Source organism: Pan paniscus, chromosome 7 (genome assembly GCF_029289425.2).
Source record: "Pan paniscus chromosome 7, NHGRI_mPanPan1-v2.0_pri, whole genome shotgun sequence".
Lineage (NCBI taxonomy): Eukaryota > Metazoa > Chordata > Mammalia > Primates > Hominidae > Pan > Pan paniscus.
Genome location: NC_073256.2, coordinates 41217914 through 41236979, shown reverse-complemented (window position 1 = coordinate 41236979; position 19066 = coordinate 41217914). Strand labels below are relative to the sequence as shown.

At 54.6% G+C, this 19066-nt stretch overlaps 1 protein-coding gene across 3 annotated transcripts in view; it reads left to right on the top strand.

The window, feature by feature from the left end:
- The window catches only part of PEBP4 (phosphatidylethanolamine binding protein 4), a 286848-nt gene extending 268224 nt beyond the window's left edge, over positions 1–18624 (top strand). For all 3 annotated transcript variants that reach the window (XM_034965835.2, XM_034965836.3, XM_003823588.5), the window contains exons 5-7: positions 4657–4702; positions 6921–7034; positions 18344–18624. In XM_034965835.2, the coding sequence (XP_034821726.1) occupies positions 4657–4702; positions 6921–7034; positions 18344–18498 (315 nt within the window). In that variant the 3' untranslated portion in view covers positions 18499–18624. The remainder of the gene's footprint in view (positions 1–4656; positions 4703–6920; positions 7035–18343) is intronic.
- The last annotated feature ends 442 nt before the right edge of the window (positions 18625–19066 follow it).

Below are 19066 nucleotides of genomic sequence, written 5' to 3'. Positions count from 1 at the left end.
GAGGGGGTATGGGTGCCACCCCCAACAAAGTCAAAAATCCAACTATAACTTTGGACTCTCCCCAAATTTAACTAATAGCCTACTGTTGACTGGAAGCCAATAACATAAACAGTCAATTAACAGATTTTGTATGTTATATGCATTCTATACTGTACTCTTACAATGAAGTAAGCCCAAGAAAAGAAAATGGTATTAAGAAAATCCTAAGGAAGAGAAAATATATTTCCTATTTGTTAAGTGGAAGTGGATCATCGTAAAGGTCTCCATCCTCACCATCTTCTCATTGAATGGACTGAGGAGGAGGAGGAAGAAGAGAAGGGGTTGGTCTTGCTGTCTTGGGGTGGCAGAGGCAGAAGAGGTGGAAGAGGTGGAGGAGGTGCAACAGGAGGCGGGAGAGGCAGGCACGCTCAGTGTGACTTTTGTCGAAAAAACATCTGTTTATAGGTGGACACAAATCAAACCCATGTTTTTCAAGGATCAACTATATTTCTTCTTTTTAACCTTAGCATTTAAACAAGTTCCTTTTGAAAATGTCAGCCTGTCTTAGCTATAGGAAGGGAAAGGAGATTTGGTCTGTGCTCAGCCCATCTTAGAGAGGCAAGAGCACATCTGGAGTCTGGGCTGGGGGAGGCAGCAGGGTCAAAGTGAGGAGGCCGAAGGTGTGAGGGAGCTCTTACCAGACCCTGCAGGTTGGGCCATAAACCTTCCCTCATCGGTCAGTCCTGGAGGGGCTTAAATTTCTACCATAGAATCAATACTTGTTAGGGGCCTTCAGAGACTAAATTCTAAACGGTGAGAAAGCCCAACTTTCTTTTTTTTTTTTTTTTGAGACGGAGTCTTGCTCTGTCGCCCAGGCTGGAGTGCTGTGGCACGATCTCGGCTCACTGCAAGCTCCGCCTCCCGGGTTCACGCCATTCTCCTGCCTCAGCCTCCCGAGTAGCTGGGACTACAGGCGCCCGCTACCACGCCTGGCTAATTTTTTGTATTTTTAGTAGAGACGGGGTTTCACCGTGTTAGCCAGGATGGTCTCGATCTCCTGACCTCGTGATCCGCCCGCCTCGGCCTCCCAAAGTGCTGGGATTACAGGCGTGAGCCACCGCGCCCGGCCCGAAAGCCCAACTTTCAGCCTCCTTCAGGGTCTCCTTCCAAAGCCGGTCTCTTCTCAGACTCGACAGGAGTGGTGTCTGTGTTCCTCAAATGCTGGGCTGGTACCCCCTCCTCCCAGGGCACTTTCCTAGCCCAGCAACCCTGAGCAGTGCTCAAAACTACAGGTTTCTCCCTCTTACCTCCTGAAACTTCCTTGAATCTCATCCATCCCCAGGCAGTTTCAGCTTTCTAGGGTGATCGCAGGCTAGAAGTGACATTCTAATCCATATATTTGTTTTGAGACAGTGTCTCACTCTGTCATCCAGGCTGAAGTGCGGTGGCACCATCATGGCTCAGGATCACCTCCCTGGGCTCAGGTGATCCTCCCAGCTCAGTCTCCTGAATAGCTGAGACTACAGGCATGGGCCATCATGCCCAGATAATTTTTGCATTTTTTGTAGAGACGAGGTTTTGCTATGTTGCCTAAGCTGGTCGGTCTCAAACTCCTTGGCTCAAGCAATCCACCCGCCTCAGCCTCCCAAAGTGCTGGGATTACAGGTGTGAGCTGTTGCACTTGGCCATCATGAAGATATTTTAGAAGAGCTAAAATCGGGTGGGAGGGCCCCCATTTTCACCGCAGCTCCAGCCCTCCAGATAATATCTCCGTATTTTAACCATGGTCTTTGGAAAATGATGCCTCCCATAGAACTGATGGGATTGTCATGATGTCACAGAAAGAGCACAGGATGGCACTGAGGTCAAAAGGCATGAGACCTTGAGTCAGCTGATCTCGAAGGGCCTGGGGTCTAAGGCCTCATCCTCCTTGAACATTCTGGATTTTCCCTCTCTGGAGCCCAACTCTCTCACCTTTTAGAATTTAGTTTCCTAAAGCCCCTACCAGGTGTTGATTCTATGGTAGAAATTGTAGCCCCTCCAGGACTGACCAATGAGGAAAGGTTTATGGCCAAAGGGAACTTAGGCAATTCTCAAGACAATCCGAGTAAATCACAGCTTCTGACCCCACGCCATGTGGGGGCCCCTCTGCCACCAGGTCCTCCCCCGTTCTTTCTGCCAGTGAGGACCAGCACCTGTCCATGGGATCAGCTCCAGGGGGGACCTGAACAGTCCATTTGTCATCAGTGCCCCAGTCAAGCACAGGATCTGCTGGGTGGCTAGGAAGGGCCAGTGGCTTGCCTCAGCAAACCCAATGTAAGGATTTGCAGAATCTTTGCCTATGCTGGCCCCGGTTGATAAGAAAAACTCCCCAGAGTGAAAGGATGAAGAAAGGGAGACTTCCCACCCCATCAAGGCTCCAGATCAGCCTTTCCACCTGCTGCAGCTCTGCACAAACCAGCTCCCCGATCTGACTGGCCCTGGCCCCCACCCTTGCCTGCTCCCTGGCCTCACTCTGGGTGGGACCCATGCCTGGGGGGAATTGAAAAGAAACAGCCAGCTTAGGTTGCTATTGTTTTGTTTAAACAACCGCTGGCTGGGCTGACTTGGAAAGGAATAAGGGGAGGCTGAGGAGCTCAGGGCAGACCAGGCTGGGCAGGTCTTCCCTGCGCTCAGCCCTAGAACTCTCCATCTTGCTCGGGTGGCAGAAGAGCTCTGTAGGGAGAGTGGCTGCTAGGCATCTGTCAAGGCCTTCCCTCCTCTCCTGGAAGAGATGGGCGGCAAGGAGACAGGCTTCCATTCTCCAATCCCTTATCCTTGTCGGGCCACAGCCCTTTGGCCACACCTGGGCCTGGATAATGCCAGCCCTGGATAATGCCAGGCCCAAAATGCGGGGATTTGGGGGACTGTGCTGAGAGGGGAGCGAGACAGAGCTGGAGTGTGCATCACCGTATGGGTGGGACCTGATGTTGAAGGCTGCCCAGATCCTCCTGAGCAGAAAAGAACAGGATCAGGGAGAGTAGAAGGAAGTTAAAGGAAAGAGATCTCAGCTGGGCGCAGTGGCTCATGCCTATAATCCCAGCACTTTGGGAGCCTGAGGCAGGTGGATCACCTGAGGTCAGGAGTTTGAAACCAGTCTGACCAACATAGTAAAACCCCATCTCTGCTAAAAATACAAAAATTAGCCAGGCGTGGTGGTGGGCACCTATAATTCCAGCTACTCGGGAAGTTGAGGCAGGAGAATCGCTTGAACCTGGGAGGCGGAGGTTGCAGTGAACTAAGATCGTACCACTGCACTCCAGCCTGGATGACAGAGCGAGACTCCAAAAAAAGGGAAGGAAGGAAGGAAGAAAGGAAGGAAGAAAGAAGCAAGCAAGCAAGGAAGGAAGGAAGGAAGGAAAGATCTATCTCACCTGTATCAGGTGAAGAAGACAAACTACAAGGGGCTCGTGGGGGAAGGGTCTATCCTTCCACAGTCTCCTGCTCCTTCTTCCAACCAAATGAGACCTAGCTCTATAGGAACCAGGCTTGGAAGAGGGATATCTGACCAAGAGGCCCAAAGTGAGGACAATAATAGACAAGCTGCAGTCCAAAAGGTAGGAGATCTGGTGGGTTCTGGACTGAGCGAGTAGGACTTTAGTTCTATAAAAGGTAAACCTCAAGCTAGGGGATTGGATCTCTCCTGCCCCTGCCCCCACCTCAGGCAGGGCCTCCCACCTCTCCCCCATCCTCCCAGCATCCCATGAGCCCCTCTTCTAGGCTTGGTGAAAAGGTAGCCAGGGCACAGTTAGGTGTCGGCAGACTCAATTAAGAGTCACGCTAATCACCTTCATTAAGGCTATAAAACCCCACACCTAGGGGCCTTGGGGCTCCCTGGCATGGCCTGGGGCCCCTGAGCCATGGCACAGACCCAGGGGCCCGGCTCCAGTCTCTTTCATCTGAGCATCTCCCAGTCCTGCACAAACAGTAATTAGCACCCACCCCCGGGGTCACCTCATTATCCCATAGACACTGAGTGGAGGGGAGGAGGGAGGGAAAGAGAGGAGGGAAACTGAGGCTGTCCCAGTGGCCAAAGAAACTGCCCCAGGGTTGTGGGCTGAGTTAACTGAGGGTGAGGAGAAGCTGCCACAGAATCAGGCAGTGTAGCCTCCTCCTGCTTTCCCTTCCCCCGCTGGTTGCTCTGAGCCCATTGCTTAATATTCTAAAGGCTCCAAAGGGAGCAGAGTCCTCCCTCCAGAGAAGATGGGCTCCTTAGTAAGATCCAGAGAACTGCAGATCTAAGCGCCTCCCTTAGATCCGACCAGACCCTGCAGGTGATGTGGAGCGCCCAGTCTCAGGCACCAATAGGGATCGTGGAACAGCTCTTTGGGAAGTGTCCTACAGGGCCTCTCTAGAGGGAAGGTGTCCATTTGCCCCCCTCAGCAATACGTGTGTCTGTCCTCTCTGCCTGGATCCCCTGAGGTACCCATTCCAAAACCCCACTCACTGCCCTGTCTCCCAAAAGCAGCCATACATCCTCCTGCTCTCCCATCTTCCTCCTCTCCCATCCTGCTTCTTCTCCCATTCTCCTTCCTCTCCCATCCTCCTCCCGCAGAGAGAGAAGCAATCCCGCAGAGCCCACGTGGCCTGAAGTGTGCCCAAGACATAACCTACAGCCCTGCTTGTCTCTTCTTTCAGGGCGCCGACCTGAAGAAAGGGAAGATTCAGGGCCAGGAGTTATCAGGTGAGTAAGGCCCTAGGGACCCCTTCCCCCAGCCAGGGCATCAGTGACAATCACAGGAATCAAAACCTTATGGTGCTGCTTTGTCGTGTGCTAGCGCCAGCCCAAGAGTTTTCTTGGATGCCCTGATTTCATCTCCACAACTACCTTTTATGGTCACTGCCATCAGTGTCCCCATTTTAAAGAGGATCACACTGAGGCACAGACCATCCTGCGCCATGTGAACGGCTAGTAAAGAATGCAGCCAGCGTCACAGTGCAGGGGGCCATCTGACTGGAGGCTGCTTGTAACCCCTGTCCACCCCCATCCTTCCCCCAGCTTCCCTCTCTCAGATCCCTGCCCCAGGAGGATGCCCCCAACCTACCTTGAAAGGGATGCTCAGGTACTGGGCTGGCCTCTGGCACAGGACTGGGCACCAAACTTAGCCCTGCGGTTCCGTGAAGCAGCGTGGGCTTGGGCACCAAGCAGGCCTGGATTCAAATCCCAGCACCACCACTCACTGTTGGCCTGGCTTTACCTCTCAAGCCTCCAGGAAATGGGAAGATGGAGGAGATGTCATAAGTGAAGCCCTACAGCCCAGGGCCTGGCCCGGAGAAGTGGTCTAGCATGTGTGAACCCTTTCCCCTCCTCCTCACGCCTCAATTCTCTGCCTTTGGTGGTTTTGAAGAGGGGATTCTTGAGGAAAGCCCTAGTGAGAGGCATTAGTCTCTATCTCCCTTGAGGAGATAGAGGATAAATTCTCCATTGCACAAATCCAGTGAGTTCTCACTTCAGACTTGTCCACACAGAACTGAGGTCACCAGTTTTGGGCAGCGTTGAGTGTGCCCACGGTGGAGTGTACTCCACAGCCCACATGCCCACACATCTTGCCCACACTGACTTGTCCCATCTGCCCTCCATACCTAAGCACACGAGGAGACTCCCTGGCACCCACCTGTGCTCAGAAGTCTTTCTCAGCACTGGCGGTGTTTAGGAAGAAATGCTCCTTTACCTGCATTTACACACACACTAACAGGCCCTCCAAAACAGCCTCGGGGCGTTTGCACACTGGCTGTTCATGTACACACACCCACCCCGAGTGGGACCTCCAACCACACACACTCACATGGCTCTCAGCACACCCAGCTCTGCTCTCACTCTGAGTGCACATACGCGTACACACACACACACACACACACACACATATCTGATCTGCGATCCAAAAATGCAGGGAAAGATGAATCGTCAGGAATTCCCCGGTTGTTGGCATGCTGGAAGCCACCAGTGGCCGGAAGTGCAGTGAGGGACTCTTCCAATGCTCCAAGCAGCAAGTCATGCTTTTGTTTAATGATCAGGAGAGGAAAGAAGGGGAGACGGCCATAAAGGACCAATACTCCCTCCCACCAACATCCTCATTGCAAATGCTTCTTTCCCACCCACCCAGAAAGATTCTTGGCTCCAGCCTGGCTCCCCTCCTTGGAAAGGAAGATGGAGAGAGGGAAGGGGAGTGGGAAGGGGTGAAGCACTCTGGGAAAGAGGCCTACCTTGAAAGACCTAGGCCAGGCCAGCAGGACCTTGACTCTGCATGGACTTGGGGAAAGAATGAGGGATGTCCCCACCCCACTTCCCCCGCCCCAAAAAAAAGCTCAGCCTCCTGGAGGGAGAGGGAAGGACTGGGAGAGGGAACTTCTCCCTGATGCCCCGAGCACCCAGCTCCTACAGCTCCCATGATCAAACCTTTGAACCCAGTCCCACCCACCCTCGTAACCACTTCCAGATCCTCCAGACGCAGCCAAGAAATTGGCTTCTTTGGGGATTGAGTTCATAAGCAAATGCCGAAAAAATAAATAAAAATCCTCTGCCAAACACACTCACAGAGGAAGATGGGCTTCTCTTGAGGCAGGAAATCCATCAGGATAGACTAAAGCAAAAACAGGACAATGCCAACACCCACTGGCCCATAAAGGCCTGGGAGCCACGCCAGCACCCAAGGCCTTCAAGCCAGCTCAGGGTGTTTCCTCTTGGACCACCTCCTCCCCCACTCTCACCCCCACCAAAATATGAACTTCTTAAATGAAAATACTGAAGCTGAGATCCCGCCAAATACAAATCCTAATGTTTTGCAGGGCTGAGTGCTGATCTGGGGCCCCAGGGAGGTCAGCAGGACCATGGGAAGGCAGAGAGCTCTGCCCTCGGTAGTATGGGATGTTGATGCCCACCTCTCTCCTTCTTCTACCTATAGCCTACCAGGCTCCCTCCCCACCGGCACACAGTGGCTTCCATCGCTACCAGTTCTTTGTCTATCTTCAGGAAGGAAAAGTCATCTCTCTCCTTCCCAAGGAAAACGAAACTCGAAGTAAGACCTTCCCATCCTTCCAGCCACCACCGGGGTGAATTCTGGGGTGGAACAAACGCTTCAGGCATTTACGGGGAAATTGGGGCCTTGACCCCCACTCATGAGCCTTGGAGACTGGGGCCGAAGGCTGGTGTTTCTTGGGAGTGAACTGGAGGGAGTGCCCTAAAGATGTTGGCATCAGGTGTGGTCTCCCTTGAGAGGTAAGTCCCACAGACCAGTGTGGAGGCTCCAGTTGGGTGGGTTGGTCTGTAAGGCAGGGTCTCAAAGCAGGTGACTGGAGCCAGGGAGAAGAGTACCCCGAAACTTTGCATGGCATGTGCAGGCAGCTGCCCCTGAACTTTGGCAAGTCATTGTGCTCTGTAATTGAGTCTGATCTGGGCAAGAGGGCCCTGGAATGCCACCCTGCCAGTCTATCCTCATGGGTTGCTAATTACTGGGTCGGCTGTGCCATCTCAGTGATGAGGGGAAGATGTCCCCCACCATCCCCCCTCCACTAGCTTCTCTGAGCAGCCCTCCTTGGCTTCTGGAGCAGACCAGCTCCCTATAGCCTCCTAATGGTGAACCCCGCCTGCTTGGCCTCGGTCCTCCTGCCACCAGGGCCAGGGAGCAGGAGCGGTGGCCACTTGGCCACTGCAACATGCCACAAGTGACTCACCTGACCCAGTGTGAGCCATGCCCCCAACTCCCCCCCACCCGCCATCTGAGCCTTAGATTTCTCTTCCAGAAAATGGGAAATAAAGCCACCCCTGCACTCTCAGCTCCCCAATTTTAGGGAAGGGAAGACAATAGAGACTGCACAATGCCATCTGGAAGTGCAAGAAGCACATCCCCCAGGCTGGCAGGAAGGCAAGTGGGAGGGTGGGTGTCGTCAGCCATTTCCTCTCACCCAGTGACCTTGACCAAACATCCACCCACTAGGAAGCCGGCCCAGGTATTGCTACAACCGCAATGCCGGAGGCCCCACAGGAGAGGAACATGGAGCCCAGAAAGGCACAGGTTGAGCGACAGGGCCCTTCAGATGTGCCGAGCAGGGCCCACCTATCACAGAGGGCTCCAGGCCACCCTGGGAGTGGAGCTGGTGCAAACTTACCACCAGTGAACCTTCCCCAGGTGCCCTCAGCACCTTGCCAATCCGTGAATCTGTTTAAACAGCTTTGCCAAAGACATACTTTTAAGTTTAGATGCAGAGAGAAGGAAACAAAATTATGTATCTTGCCCAGACCAAGAAAAACTGTCTCCAGCACCCTGGCTACGGATCTCACCAAAGATGTCGGGACCTCAGCCTATGACATTCTCCCACCCATGGGGTTCTCATAAAATGAAGCAGTGCCTCTGAGCCCCACCATGAGACTCCGGGGTCACCATGCCTATGCCCAGGGTGGGAGTCTCTCGGGGGTGAAGTGCTTTCTGAAGGCAGGATGGAGGGAAGGATAGAGCATCGGGAGATGCCATGAGGAGGGACTGACAAGGGAGAGGAAGGGAGCTGCGTACACCAAAGATGCTTCCCTACTCTGCGTGCTGGGGCTCCTGAGGCTCAACCACAGCCTGTCCTCCAGAAACCACAGTGGCCTGAGGGACCAGCAAAGGCCTGAACCACCCCTCCCAGGATGTTGGTGACCAGGCAAGGAAGCCAAAACGCGCTGGGCCTGAAACGCGTTGTTTGGTCTTGTGTACTTCCCCACCCCACCCCTTGACCCACCTTTTGTCCATGGGGAACTTAGAAACTGGACTTGCATCTGTACAGGGTTTAAAATGGCCCTCCCAGGCCGGGCGCGGTGGCTCACACCTATAATCCCAGCACTTTGGGAGACTGAGGTGGGCGGATCACGAGGTCGGGAGATGGAGACCATCCTGGCTAACATGGTGAAACCCTGTCTCTACTAAAAATACAAAAAAAAAAAAATTAGCCGGACGTGGCGGTGGGCGCCTATAGTCCCAGCTACTCCGGAGGCTGAGGCAGGAGAACAGCATGAACCTGGGAGGTGGAGCTTGTAGTGAGCTGAGATCGCGCCACTACACTCCAGGGACAGAGAGAGACTCCGTCTCAAAAAAAACAACAAAACAATGGCCCTCCCAGATGAAAGCCCCAGCCAAGGTCCCAGTCTTGCCATGTGATGCCTTCCATGTGCCCAGCGCTGTGCTGGGAACTTCAGAGGAGACCCAGTCAAGGGCACCAGGAATTTTCCCTGTCCCCAAGTGGCTTACAGTCTACTTTGGAAACAATTAAACAACAGTGCAGAGCAGGTTGTAATTAAACACTTAATTGTGTGATTCTAATTGTAAAGACAATTGGAAGTCTGTGGACTCAGGGATAGATCTCTTCCCTTCCTGTCATGCCTTTCCCTCCAGAACACTGTGCTCTCTCCAGCCAGAGAGGATATAAAGGTGTTTTATTGTAGAGTGAGGCAATCTGGACTCCCCTCTCTCTAGTTAGTAGTTTCACTTTGAGGCCAATCAATGAACCTCGCTGGGCCTCAGTTTCCTCATCTAGAAAATGAGGGGTTGGCTCCAGATGATCTACAAATTTCTCTGGCCCTGAGGCCATGGGGAGGAGGTTGGAGCAGGGCTGGGCCCTAGAGAAGGAGGAGATCTGAATCCTTGAGTGAAGGAAGAGGGAGCTCTGGGTTGGAGAAACCATAGATTTTTTTTTTTAAGTGAGAAAATGGAGGAGAAGGGGAAAAACAAGGTTCTCAGAAGTCCGGCAGAGGAGTGGCTTTTGCGGGTTGACTCTGGGAAGCCATTAGAAATTATTTACCAGAGAAGCAACACTCAAAAGTCACTCTTTGGAGACGACGAACCTGGAGGGGCAGGCAGAACTGACCAGAATGAGAGGACAGGACACCACCAGAGGGGTCGAGACATGAGGCAGTGAGGTGTGGATGAACCCAGGGGCGATTGCAAAAGCAGAAACCCCAGGTCCTTGCACGATGTTGAAACACTCAGGGCCTGGTGCTCTCTGAAGCACCTGAACAGTGCCCGGGGACTTATGGAGCCCAGGGCTGGACCAGTGCTTGGGAGGCCAGAGCATGGGGTCCTGCCAATGAACACAGGCCCCAGGACTTGCCTTGATCTAGATTTCTCTCCAGGGGAGAGAATCCGTGGAGGAAGCAGGGTGTCAGGGGTTGGGAAGGGGGCAGTGTGGTGTAACCAGCTGCTTGTGTCCCCTGGGTGAACAGGCAGGAAAAGCTTCTAGAGACTCGAGGGGAAAGGTCAGCCTACAGAAGCCAGGTAGAGGGGCGTCTATGGCAGACGGGCCACTGAACCCCATCCTGTTCAGGCCTCTTCCCTCCCTGGATCTTATGGGTAAATGACAGGCTTAGGGTGAAGAAGGGGGCTTGAGATGATTCTAGTAAAGCCTGTCATGACTATGTAGGGGGATGTGGGGATGGCATTGTTCAGACCCAAGGAGGTGAAACCCTCCCCAGGATTCCTCTTTTTACTGTGACCACAGGACAATGTACATGTGGTCAGCAAATGAGATCTTGATGTCCCGACTCTGATTGTTTGAACTTGGCCAGGTGACCTCCCCTCCCTGGGTCTCAATTTTGACCTCATCAAGATACAGGGTTGGACTAGTTGATCTGCAATTGAATGACCTGAAATTGATTTGCTCCCAGCTTCCTGGAATGTCCTGGCCTCCCTCTTCTGCCAAATAAATGCAGGGACCAACTGATGAGGCTCGACTTTCCCAGCCAGCCCTGACATTTCCTAGTAGAGGTCTTGCATCAGACCCCAGGAGGCCAGGAGCACAGCAAGGGTCCTGGAGGGGCTTAGAGCTACCCCACTTCTAGCTGATGAAACCCTGCCATGCCACCCCACTCCTCCTACCTTTGCACAGCTCCTTCCTCTCTGGCCACTTTCAAACCACGCCTGGCATAACTCAGTAATGCCTTCTGCATTCGCTCAGCTGATGCCAGATGCCTAGTGTATACTTGGCGCTGTTTTGGGTGCTGTAAGAAGTCACCATGTGATGGTGTCCCTGCTCTCATGCATGTGTGGAGTCACCCTGGTGTAGCTCTATGGATAGGGGGTGCTCACTGAGAGAGTCAGGGGAGATATTCAAACAGCACAAGCATAACTGGTCCCCAAGATAGGAGGAACAGAGAGACCCCTGAAATCTAAACAGCCTTAACTGGTGCCTCTGACAAGGGCTGGCTGGCCAGCGTCACAGGACAGCTGTGTGACGCTTGTCCCAAAGGCCACACTTCGCCTTTCCAGATTTGCAGATGCCATTATCTCAGGCCTGTGACATGCTGGGCTGTCTCCCTCTGATTCTAAGTGAACACCCCTCTGAGGGGGACATCTTCCCTTCCAGGCAGATTTCATTTGCACCTTGTACCATTGCCCTTGTGTGCGGCACACTGCCAGACGTCCCTGAACTACTTCTTTGCTCACATCTGCCCGCCCACCACTGCCCATCTGGGCGTCTCATTCTCCCCTTCCCAGACCCGCAATGCCTTGCCCACCTTCCAAGCACCAGTCCCGGCTGCTGGCCCTCCATCACATCCTCTAGAACAACCCCACAAGGCTGATCCGCTGAGCCAGGCTTCCCCCAACCTGCTGTTGGCATCTCTAGTCTCTATTGTCTTCTCCACTCACACAGCATTTGTTGTGCCTCCCCAGACATCTGCTTTGATCCCTTTTGTATTTCTAAATCACTTGCCACTCATGGCGGCCCCTCTTCCACCATGAGACTATCAGTTCCTTGAGAGAAGCGCTCACCTCTGCCTTCTTTCCCTTCTCCCACCTGTCCCTGTGCCCAGCCCACTGTTGGCTTTCAGTTAATGAGTGTGTCTGTGTGTGGGACACACCCACATATGCACATCCACAAGCCATTCACACACATGGATCTGCACGTTCTCACACCCCCACATTCGCAAACACACGTCAGCTTGCCTCAGCACCTGAGAAGGCAGCCACCTCTGTGAGTACCATGCCCACAAGTGACAGTCTCTGCATTGATCGACGTCCTCCCTGTCCCAATCCCAGGCAGGCAGGGCTGTCTCTCCACCAGCCTCTCCACCAGCCACCCTGCCCCTCCCTGGCCTTCCCCTTGCCACCCATGTCAAGGGGGCAGGACAGTGGCCATCACCCCTACCCCAGGGCAAACGAGGAAAGCAAAGCCTGAAACAGTGAGTGGCATGACTTACCAAGGGCATCCACAGTTAACAGCCATTTGACTTTCTTCTGACTTCCAGGGAAGGGCTGTTTGCACCTGCCACCGCCTTGCCTACATCCCCGCTCTCCTGACCCAGACTTCTGGGCCCCAGTGGGGATACAGACAGAGCACAGTTGCATCCTGCTGTCCCAGGCCTCCTTGGCCAGCAGCAGCTGCCCAGAATGGTCCACGCACACACCCCCTCCCTGGCTGTGGCTGAGCCTCAGAATCCTGGGGAGCTGCGGTCTGTGCCACACCACACCTCGGTCACCTCACCCAGAGGTGTCACAAGCCAGCCTCACACTCCTCTTGCAAGCGAGCAGGGGAAATCCCCTCTCTGCCCCACGAGAGGACATGCCACAGCTTGCTCCAGAAGCCACTCCAAGGCCGAGCGCCCAGGATGGTGTCAACGTGCTGGAAACTAACGGGCAAGAGAAGCTTGGGTCACCACCTCCAGGGCAGCCTCAGGGCCCTCAGAGGGGAAACTTGCTCACTGCAAAATGGGAGTCCTGGGCCAGGCAGCCATAAGCCGCTTCCTAGCACCACAGGCACCCAAATTCGGCAGCTCAGAGGTGGAACCACCCACCCACAGGGGTCAGAGAGGAGAGACAGGCAGGGACTTGCCACGTAGGGGGTTGAAGTCTTGCTTGTGGCATCTGAAGGCATGCAGGCCTCGGTGGGTGAGAAAGAAGGGGAATCGTGCGGCCAAGGGCAGCAGAGCCCCATGCAGCTTCAAGAATAGGAGATGTTGCTGCAGAGGGATGAGGCTGGGAGGAAATCCACCAGCCTAGTAGCAGAACACAGCAGCACATGGTGTCAGGAAGCATGGAGGGAAGAGGCCTGAGAGGAAAGGGGGCCCTGCCTGGAGAGCAGCCCCCACCCTCAGACTGCCCCCCACCAGTGCACACACAGACAGACACAAACACACTCAGCCCACCCTCGTGACCTCCCATGGTGGTTCACCTGGCCCAGCCCCAGCATCCCCCAGGGCCCAGCCCCTGATCACTGTGTGGGCTTGTGGCAGGAGGCGCTCTTCCTCCAAAGGGCCCCACCCACCTGGCCGAGCGGGTAGAACTGGGGGCCTGGCAGCCACCCAGCTGGGGCCATCCCGGGCAACACTCAGACAGGCGCCCAGGCTGGGAACTGCCTGAAATCTCCATGAGCCCCAGGCGGACCTCCTCAAGAAGCAAGTCCCAGTCCAGCCAAACATCAGCCATCCCAAGCAATGTTGAACACATCGTGAAGAAACCACACAGATAAGCCCCCAGATTCTACCCCAAACTCCAGCCAATTGTTGCCACTACCAAATATTGGAATTTATCACTGGAAGCTAAACTGGCAGCTGGAAGTCTCCCATCCTCCTGATCCCTTTCCTGCCTCAACGCCAGCTGCAGAAGGGAGGAGGAGGCCTAGGGGGTGCACTGGCTGGATAATTAGAACCAGCTTCCACTCTTCAGCCCTCCTGGGTCCTCTCTCCAGAGGAGACGCAGGTCACCCCTCACCACCCCGAAACTCTGCTGGCATCCCCTCCCTCTCACTCCTGCCAAAGTCAAAGTGCCCCCCACTACCCGAAAGCCTCTGGAGCCCACAGTATCAGCCACTCAGCAAATCTCCTCCCGGAGTAATTGGATGTGATGGAACGAGGGCTTTTCAGGTCCTGAGTGGAAGTCTCTGGATGTCATTTAATGGCACAAAAAATAAAAGTCTCAGGCCTCCCGCCTACCACCGCCGGGACATCATTAATCTCGGCAGAAAGGTATCAGTGCTTCTATCAATGTGGCCGGTCCCGTGACGAGCCAGACAAATTACAGACCTGAGCCGGGCTCTCTGTGGGGCGGTTATTAGGCTGGAGTTGAGTTTTTGTTTTTTCTCTTCAGGGCCACCATCCCCCAACAAGAAGCAGTGGTGCCCTTACCTAAGAGGAGAGGCAGCGAGGCCAGGGAAGAGGGTGATCACCTTGGGTAGATACAGATCACCACCTGAAGGAACAGGGCTGTTCGGAGCCAGAGCCAGTGGCCCCTGTCCTTACAGAGACTGCCCTGGGACAAGAGGCTGCCGCAGCTCCAACCTCAAGGGCTCAGCAACCCACTCCCTGTTCTCCAGCCCACCTGAACAGGGGCCCATGGGAGAATGGAGCTGGGGTGGGGGGAACCTCCCTCCCTCAGCTTCCTACCCCACTTCCCAGGCTAAGAGGGAAGTACATCAGGACGGAAATACATCAGGACGGAAATACCGAGGACCAAGGACCAGTCAGGTGGGAAACGTCCCTTGGCTACAGCAGGGTCACCCAGGAACTGCTGTCCTCGGCTGTTGGGAAGTCTTAAGAGTGGGCCTGTCTAGGTGCAGTGACTCACACCTGTAATCCCAGCACTTTGGGAGGCCCAGGCAGGAGGATCACTTGGGCCAGGAGTTTGAGATCAGCCTGGACAACATAGGGAGACCCTGTCTCTACAGATAATTTTTTTTTAATTACTCAGGTGTGGTAGCACACAACAGTGGTTCCAGCTACTCGGGAGGCTGAGGCAAGAGGATCACCTGAGCCTGGGAGGTCAAGGCTGCAATGAGCGGTGACAGTGCCACTGCACCCCAGCCCGGAGAATGGTCCTGCCGAAGGGAATCCAGGGGTGTCACTAGGGGTGGGGACCTTGTCTGCTAGGGACCCAGACTACAAAGTTCTACTGCTGGCCAAGGCCACCCTTTGAAGGACCAGACTGTGATTAGTTTAGTATTACTTGTATTATATTAGAAACTCGCCAAGGGCAGGGGGTAAAATAAGGCAGCTCCTCTGACCCCATGCCTGGCAGAGGACCAGGGTGATGGCTGCCAGTGTTAAAGGGGCCCTGGGGTCTGACCTCATCTAAGAGCTTGCACTTCTGGCAGGGGAGCCGATCCCCCATTCTACCAAGTCCTGCAAGGGGGCCAGGGTAAGCTGGACGTGGCGGAGCACCTCTCAGTCTCTCAGATGCCTGCTTAGCCCTAACTGGCCCAATGGAGCCGTCCAGAGTTTGTCCAGCACGTGACAAACCACTCCCAAACAGTGGAAAGCCAACCCCACAGATTTCGGAAGCTTGGGGTGGAGAGAGTGACTGTCAAGACCTGCCCCAGGGCCTTTTCCAAACATTCCTGCCATCATCACAGTCCCTGGGACTAAAGCTCCGAGGAGGAGCCCCTTCCCCAGCTGCTGAAGACAGGGGACATCTTTCCCCCCTAGAGCCTAATAGGAGGCCAGGCACAGAGTGGTGGCCCAGAAATCCCCCAGTGGCTTTAGGTAAGGTTATCAGGCTCTCCCCTTGGCCCCCATCTGGAACATCGCTGAAATCTAACATCTCTCATCACTAACATCTTTCCTATCAGCACTGACCAGTAAGTGAGAGTGCCAGGACTGCTGCATCTGGCTATGCAGGATGAGAACAGCACCCCCTACGGTTGTGCAGGGATCAACCTGTACATCATATGTGGCAGCCCTGTCCTGAGATGCCCAGGCCTCTGTGTCCCAGCCACAGGGCAGGTGGCTCATGAGACAGGCATCAGACAGCTTCCTCCTCCTTTCTCCCTTCAGCCAAGGCCTCCCACCACCAAGGCCTCTGAAGTGCCCACACTGCCCCTACCCTCGTCCCAGGAAGAGCCTGGCCTGGGTGCGTCCAGGATACAGTGGAGTGGCCCAAGCACAGACAGCAGCGCTGCCCTTTTCCTGCCTGGCCGCGGACTCTCTGCCTTTCGGGGACAGCAGTGCCATACAGGAAGGGGCTTTCCTCTGAGCGGTGACCACAGAAGCCGCAGCCTCCTAGCTCTCCAGCTCTCCCCACACACCCCAAGGGCCTGACTCACCCCCTCTGCCTTCTAGAACTTGCCCTCTGTGGCAGGAAACAGGGGGTGTAAGGAGTTGCGGCCAAGCCAGGAAAGGAGGCAGCAAGAGGCTAGCCGGCACGGGGACTGGGTTTCAGGAGCTGGCCAGGGAGCCCGAGAACCACAGGGCTGTTGACTTGGGACTGGAAAGGAACCACGAGTCCCCCAGGGCACTGAAGGCTCAGAGGCTTCCGAACTATTGAGGGGAGCCAGCTCTCGCTCTGGACTCAGGGGATTTCTTCCCCGCAGCTTGCCCCAGCCTCGTGATGGGTTTCAATTCCCTTCCTGCTGTGCAGGTTCCTTCCTGCCCTACGGTGGGGAAGGCCCCCTTGTCCCTGTTCCTGCCACACACCAATTCACCCATAAGCCCTTATTACCCTGGCATGTGCGCGTGCGCACACACACCAGCATACACACGTGCACCCACACATACACGTGTGTGCACACACTCGTTCCCAGGGTCATAATACCATAATTCCTTTCCTTCCAGCCAGCTGGGCTTCTAGGGTGCAGAGGCTCAGGCACAGCCCCTCTGAAAGGACACTCAGGTGACACTGAGCCTTCTAGGAGAACCTGGCTGCAGTCAGTACACCTCCAGCGGGAGAGGCTTTCTCAGCACCTTGGCCACCCTTTCTGCAAAAGAACTCCTGGAACCCCTTGTTTTCCAGCCCCCCTGGGCCCCATCTGAGCATGCAGTCACTGAGTCGGATAGGATTTGAGGGAATCTGCAAAGGCCTTTCCCCATCCCTGCCACTACGAAGCTTCCTTGCCAGTAACCCAGCTTGTGCCTCAGTCATCCCATCTGTGAACTGGGAGTGGGAACAGTCCTCCCTTTTTGGGATTGGTGTGAGGATTAAGCGAATTATGTGTCAAGCTCTTACAGTAGTACCAACACATAGGAAGCACAGAAATTGGGGTGTTACTGCTATTATTGTTTGCATTATTGTTATTGTTATTTTGGGTTTCAGATTAAAAATTATCCTCTCCTTGAGAACATCTTTGAAATGTCAGCAGCCTCTGGGAGGCAGGAACGCTTCAATGGGCTTGCTATCTTAATTGCTATGAAAAGGGTGGTGGGTACTGACCGAGGAGACAGGTAGGTGGGAGGGTGGGTGGCCCGTGAGTCTCAAGTGGGGCTCTGAGAGCTTCCAACCCCTTGCCCTCTTCTGTCTGGGTATCAGAGGTGACTGGTCTCCATTAATCCACTGTGTATCGACCACTGCCTAGCTCTGCTCCGGACAGGGTCTTCCCCAGGCACTCTCTCTCCACCCTGGGAGGTTGCTGCATTTAGCAAAACAACAACAACAACAAAAAGTAGGATGCCCAGTAAAATTTGAATTCCAGATAAACAACGGAAAAAAAAAATTCATGTAAGAATGCTCCATGTAGAATGTGGGACACGCTCACACCAACAAGCGATTTGCTATTTATCTGAGATTCAAATTAAACTGCTTCCTGCCTTTTCCTGGCAAGCATCTGCCCAGGGTGCCTGACATCCAGGGTTTGGGAAACAAGAACGTGGGAATATACCTCTGACCACTTCCCTCAGCCTCACTCCATGCCCCAGGCTGTGCCCTTCTCGCCCTGCCACAAGGCCTGTTCACACTTGCCCCAGAAGATGCGCCTCCCTGTACACACTTGTGTTTTCTCCCCCTGAGGAGGGACCCCTCCGACCTGGGCACTGTCTGGGTTTCTGCAGGCCCAGCTCCCCCGCCAGGGTCCAGGGGCTGCCCCTCCACCTCTGCCACGGGGAAGGCACCCTGGTGCAAGCCCTGTCCTGGGACAGAGATGAGGAGGTGTTTGGGGTTTAGGGGAGAAGATTGAAAGAAGAGCACAGATACTTCCGCCAATCTCAGCCCCAGCAGCAGGGGTGAGCAGGTTTGAAGGAAAGTAGCGGGTGAAGCCTCCTGTCCTGGGGTCAGGGGAGCCTGCAGGGAGAGGGCATTAGTAGAGGAAGTGGGCAGCCTGCATGACTGGGCTTCCTTTCTGCCCGGGAGCGAGAAGGCAGTTTTGCTAAACAGAGGTGCTGGGGAAGGAGATTCAGACATTCTCAACTGGGGCTGGGCTCTCAGTCCCCATTGCCCTCTGGGGAGCAGGCAGCTCTGCTGCTGTTCAGAGGCTCTGCTAACATCTGGGGGCTACCTCTGCAACAGGAGCCGGAAGCTCTCCCAGCCACTACGCCCCATGGCCATCGTATCACCTGCTGCCTCGGCTCCCACAAGCCGGCCTCCCTCTCAGGCCCCTGCCAGCTTTCAAGTCCATGGCTCTTTCTCACTGCCTCCCTGTGGTCTGTTTGTCCTTCCAGGCTCTTGGAGAATGGACAGATTTCTGAACCGCTTCCACCTGGGCGAACCTGAAGCAAGCACCCAGTTCATGACCCAGAACTACCAGGACTCACCAACCCTCCAGGCTCCCAGAGGAAGGGCCAGCGAGCCCAAGCACAAAACCAGGCGGAGATAGCTGCCTGCTAGATAGCTGGCTTTGCCATCCGGGCATGTGGCCACACTGCCCACCACCGACGATGTGGGTATGGAACCCCCTCTGGATACAGAACCCCTTCTTTTCCAAATTAAAAAAAAATCATCCAGGGCTTGGTGCTTTGTATCCTAGCTTGTATTCCTTTGAAAAGCAACAAGAGGAAATTGGCCAATATCCAGCACTGGGGACTGAGGCTTTCCTGTAAATGCAAGGGGTTGGGTGGGGAGTGGGGGGAATAGACGGACAGGCAGGATATAGTGATCCTTACGCCTGAACTGTCACTGAGTCGCTGTGGGACCTCATGGAAACCTCTTACCCTCCCCAAAGTTCTGCTCCCTTGGCTGTGACACGGAGGTAGGAAGAAGTGGGAGAGGGTGGTTGGTTTATCACCACGGGCCTTTCCAGCTCTGACATTCGACAACGTTCATTCAGCGACTATTGTTGCATGTGGGGTGCTCCTGGCCTTCCTCCAGGCACTGGGGATGCATGCCTGCTTCATCCCCATGCATGGGTAGATAGGGCAGACACAGCATGGTGCTCACCTCACGGA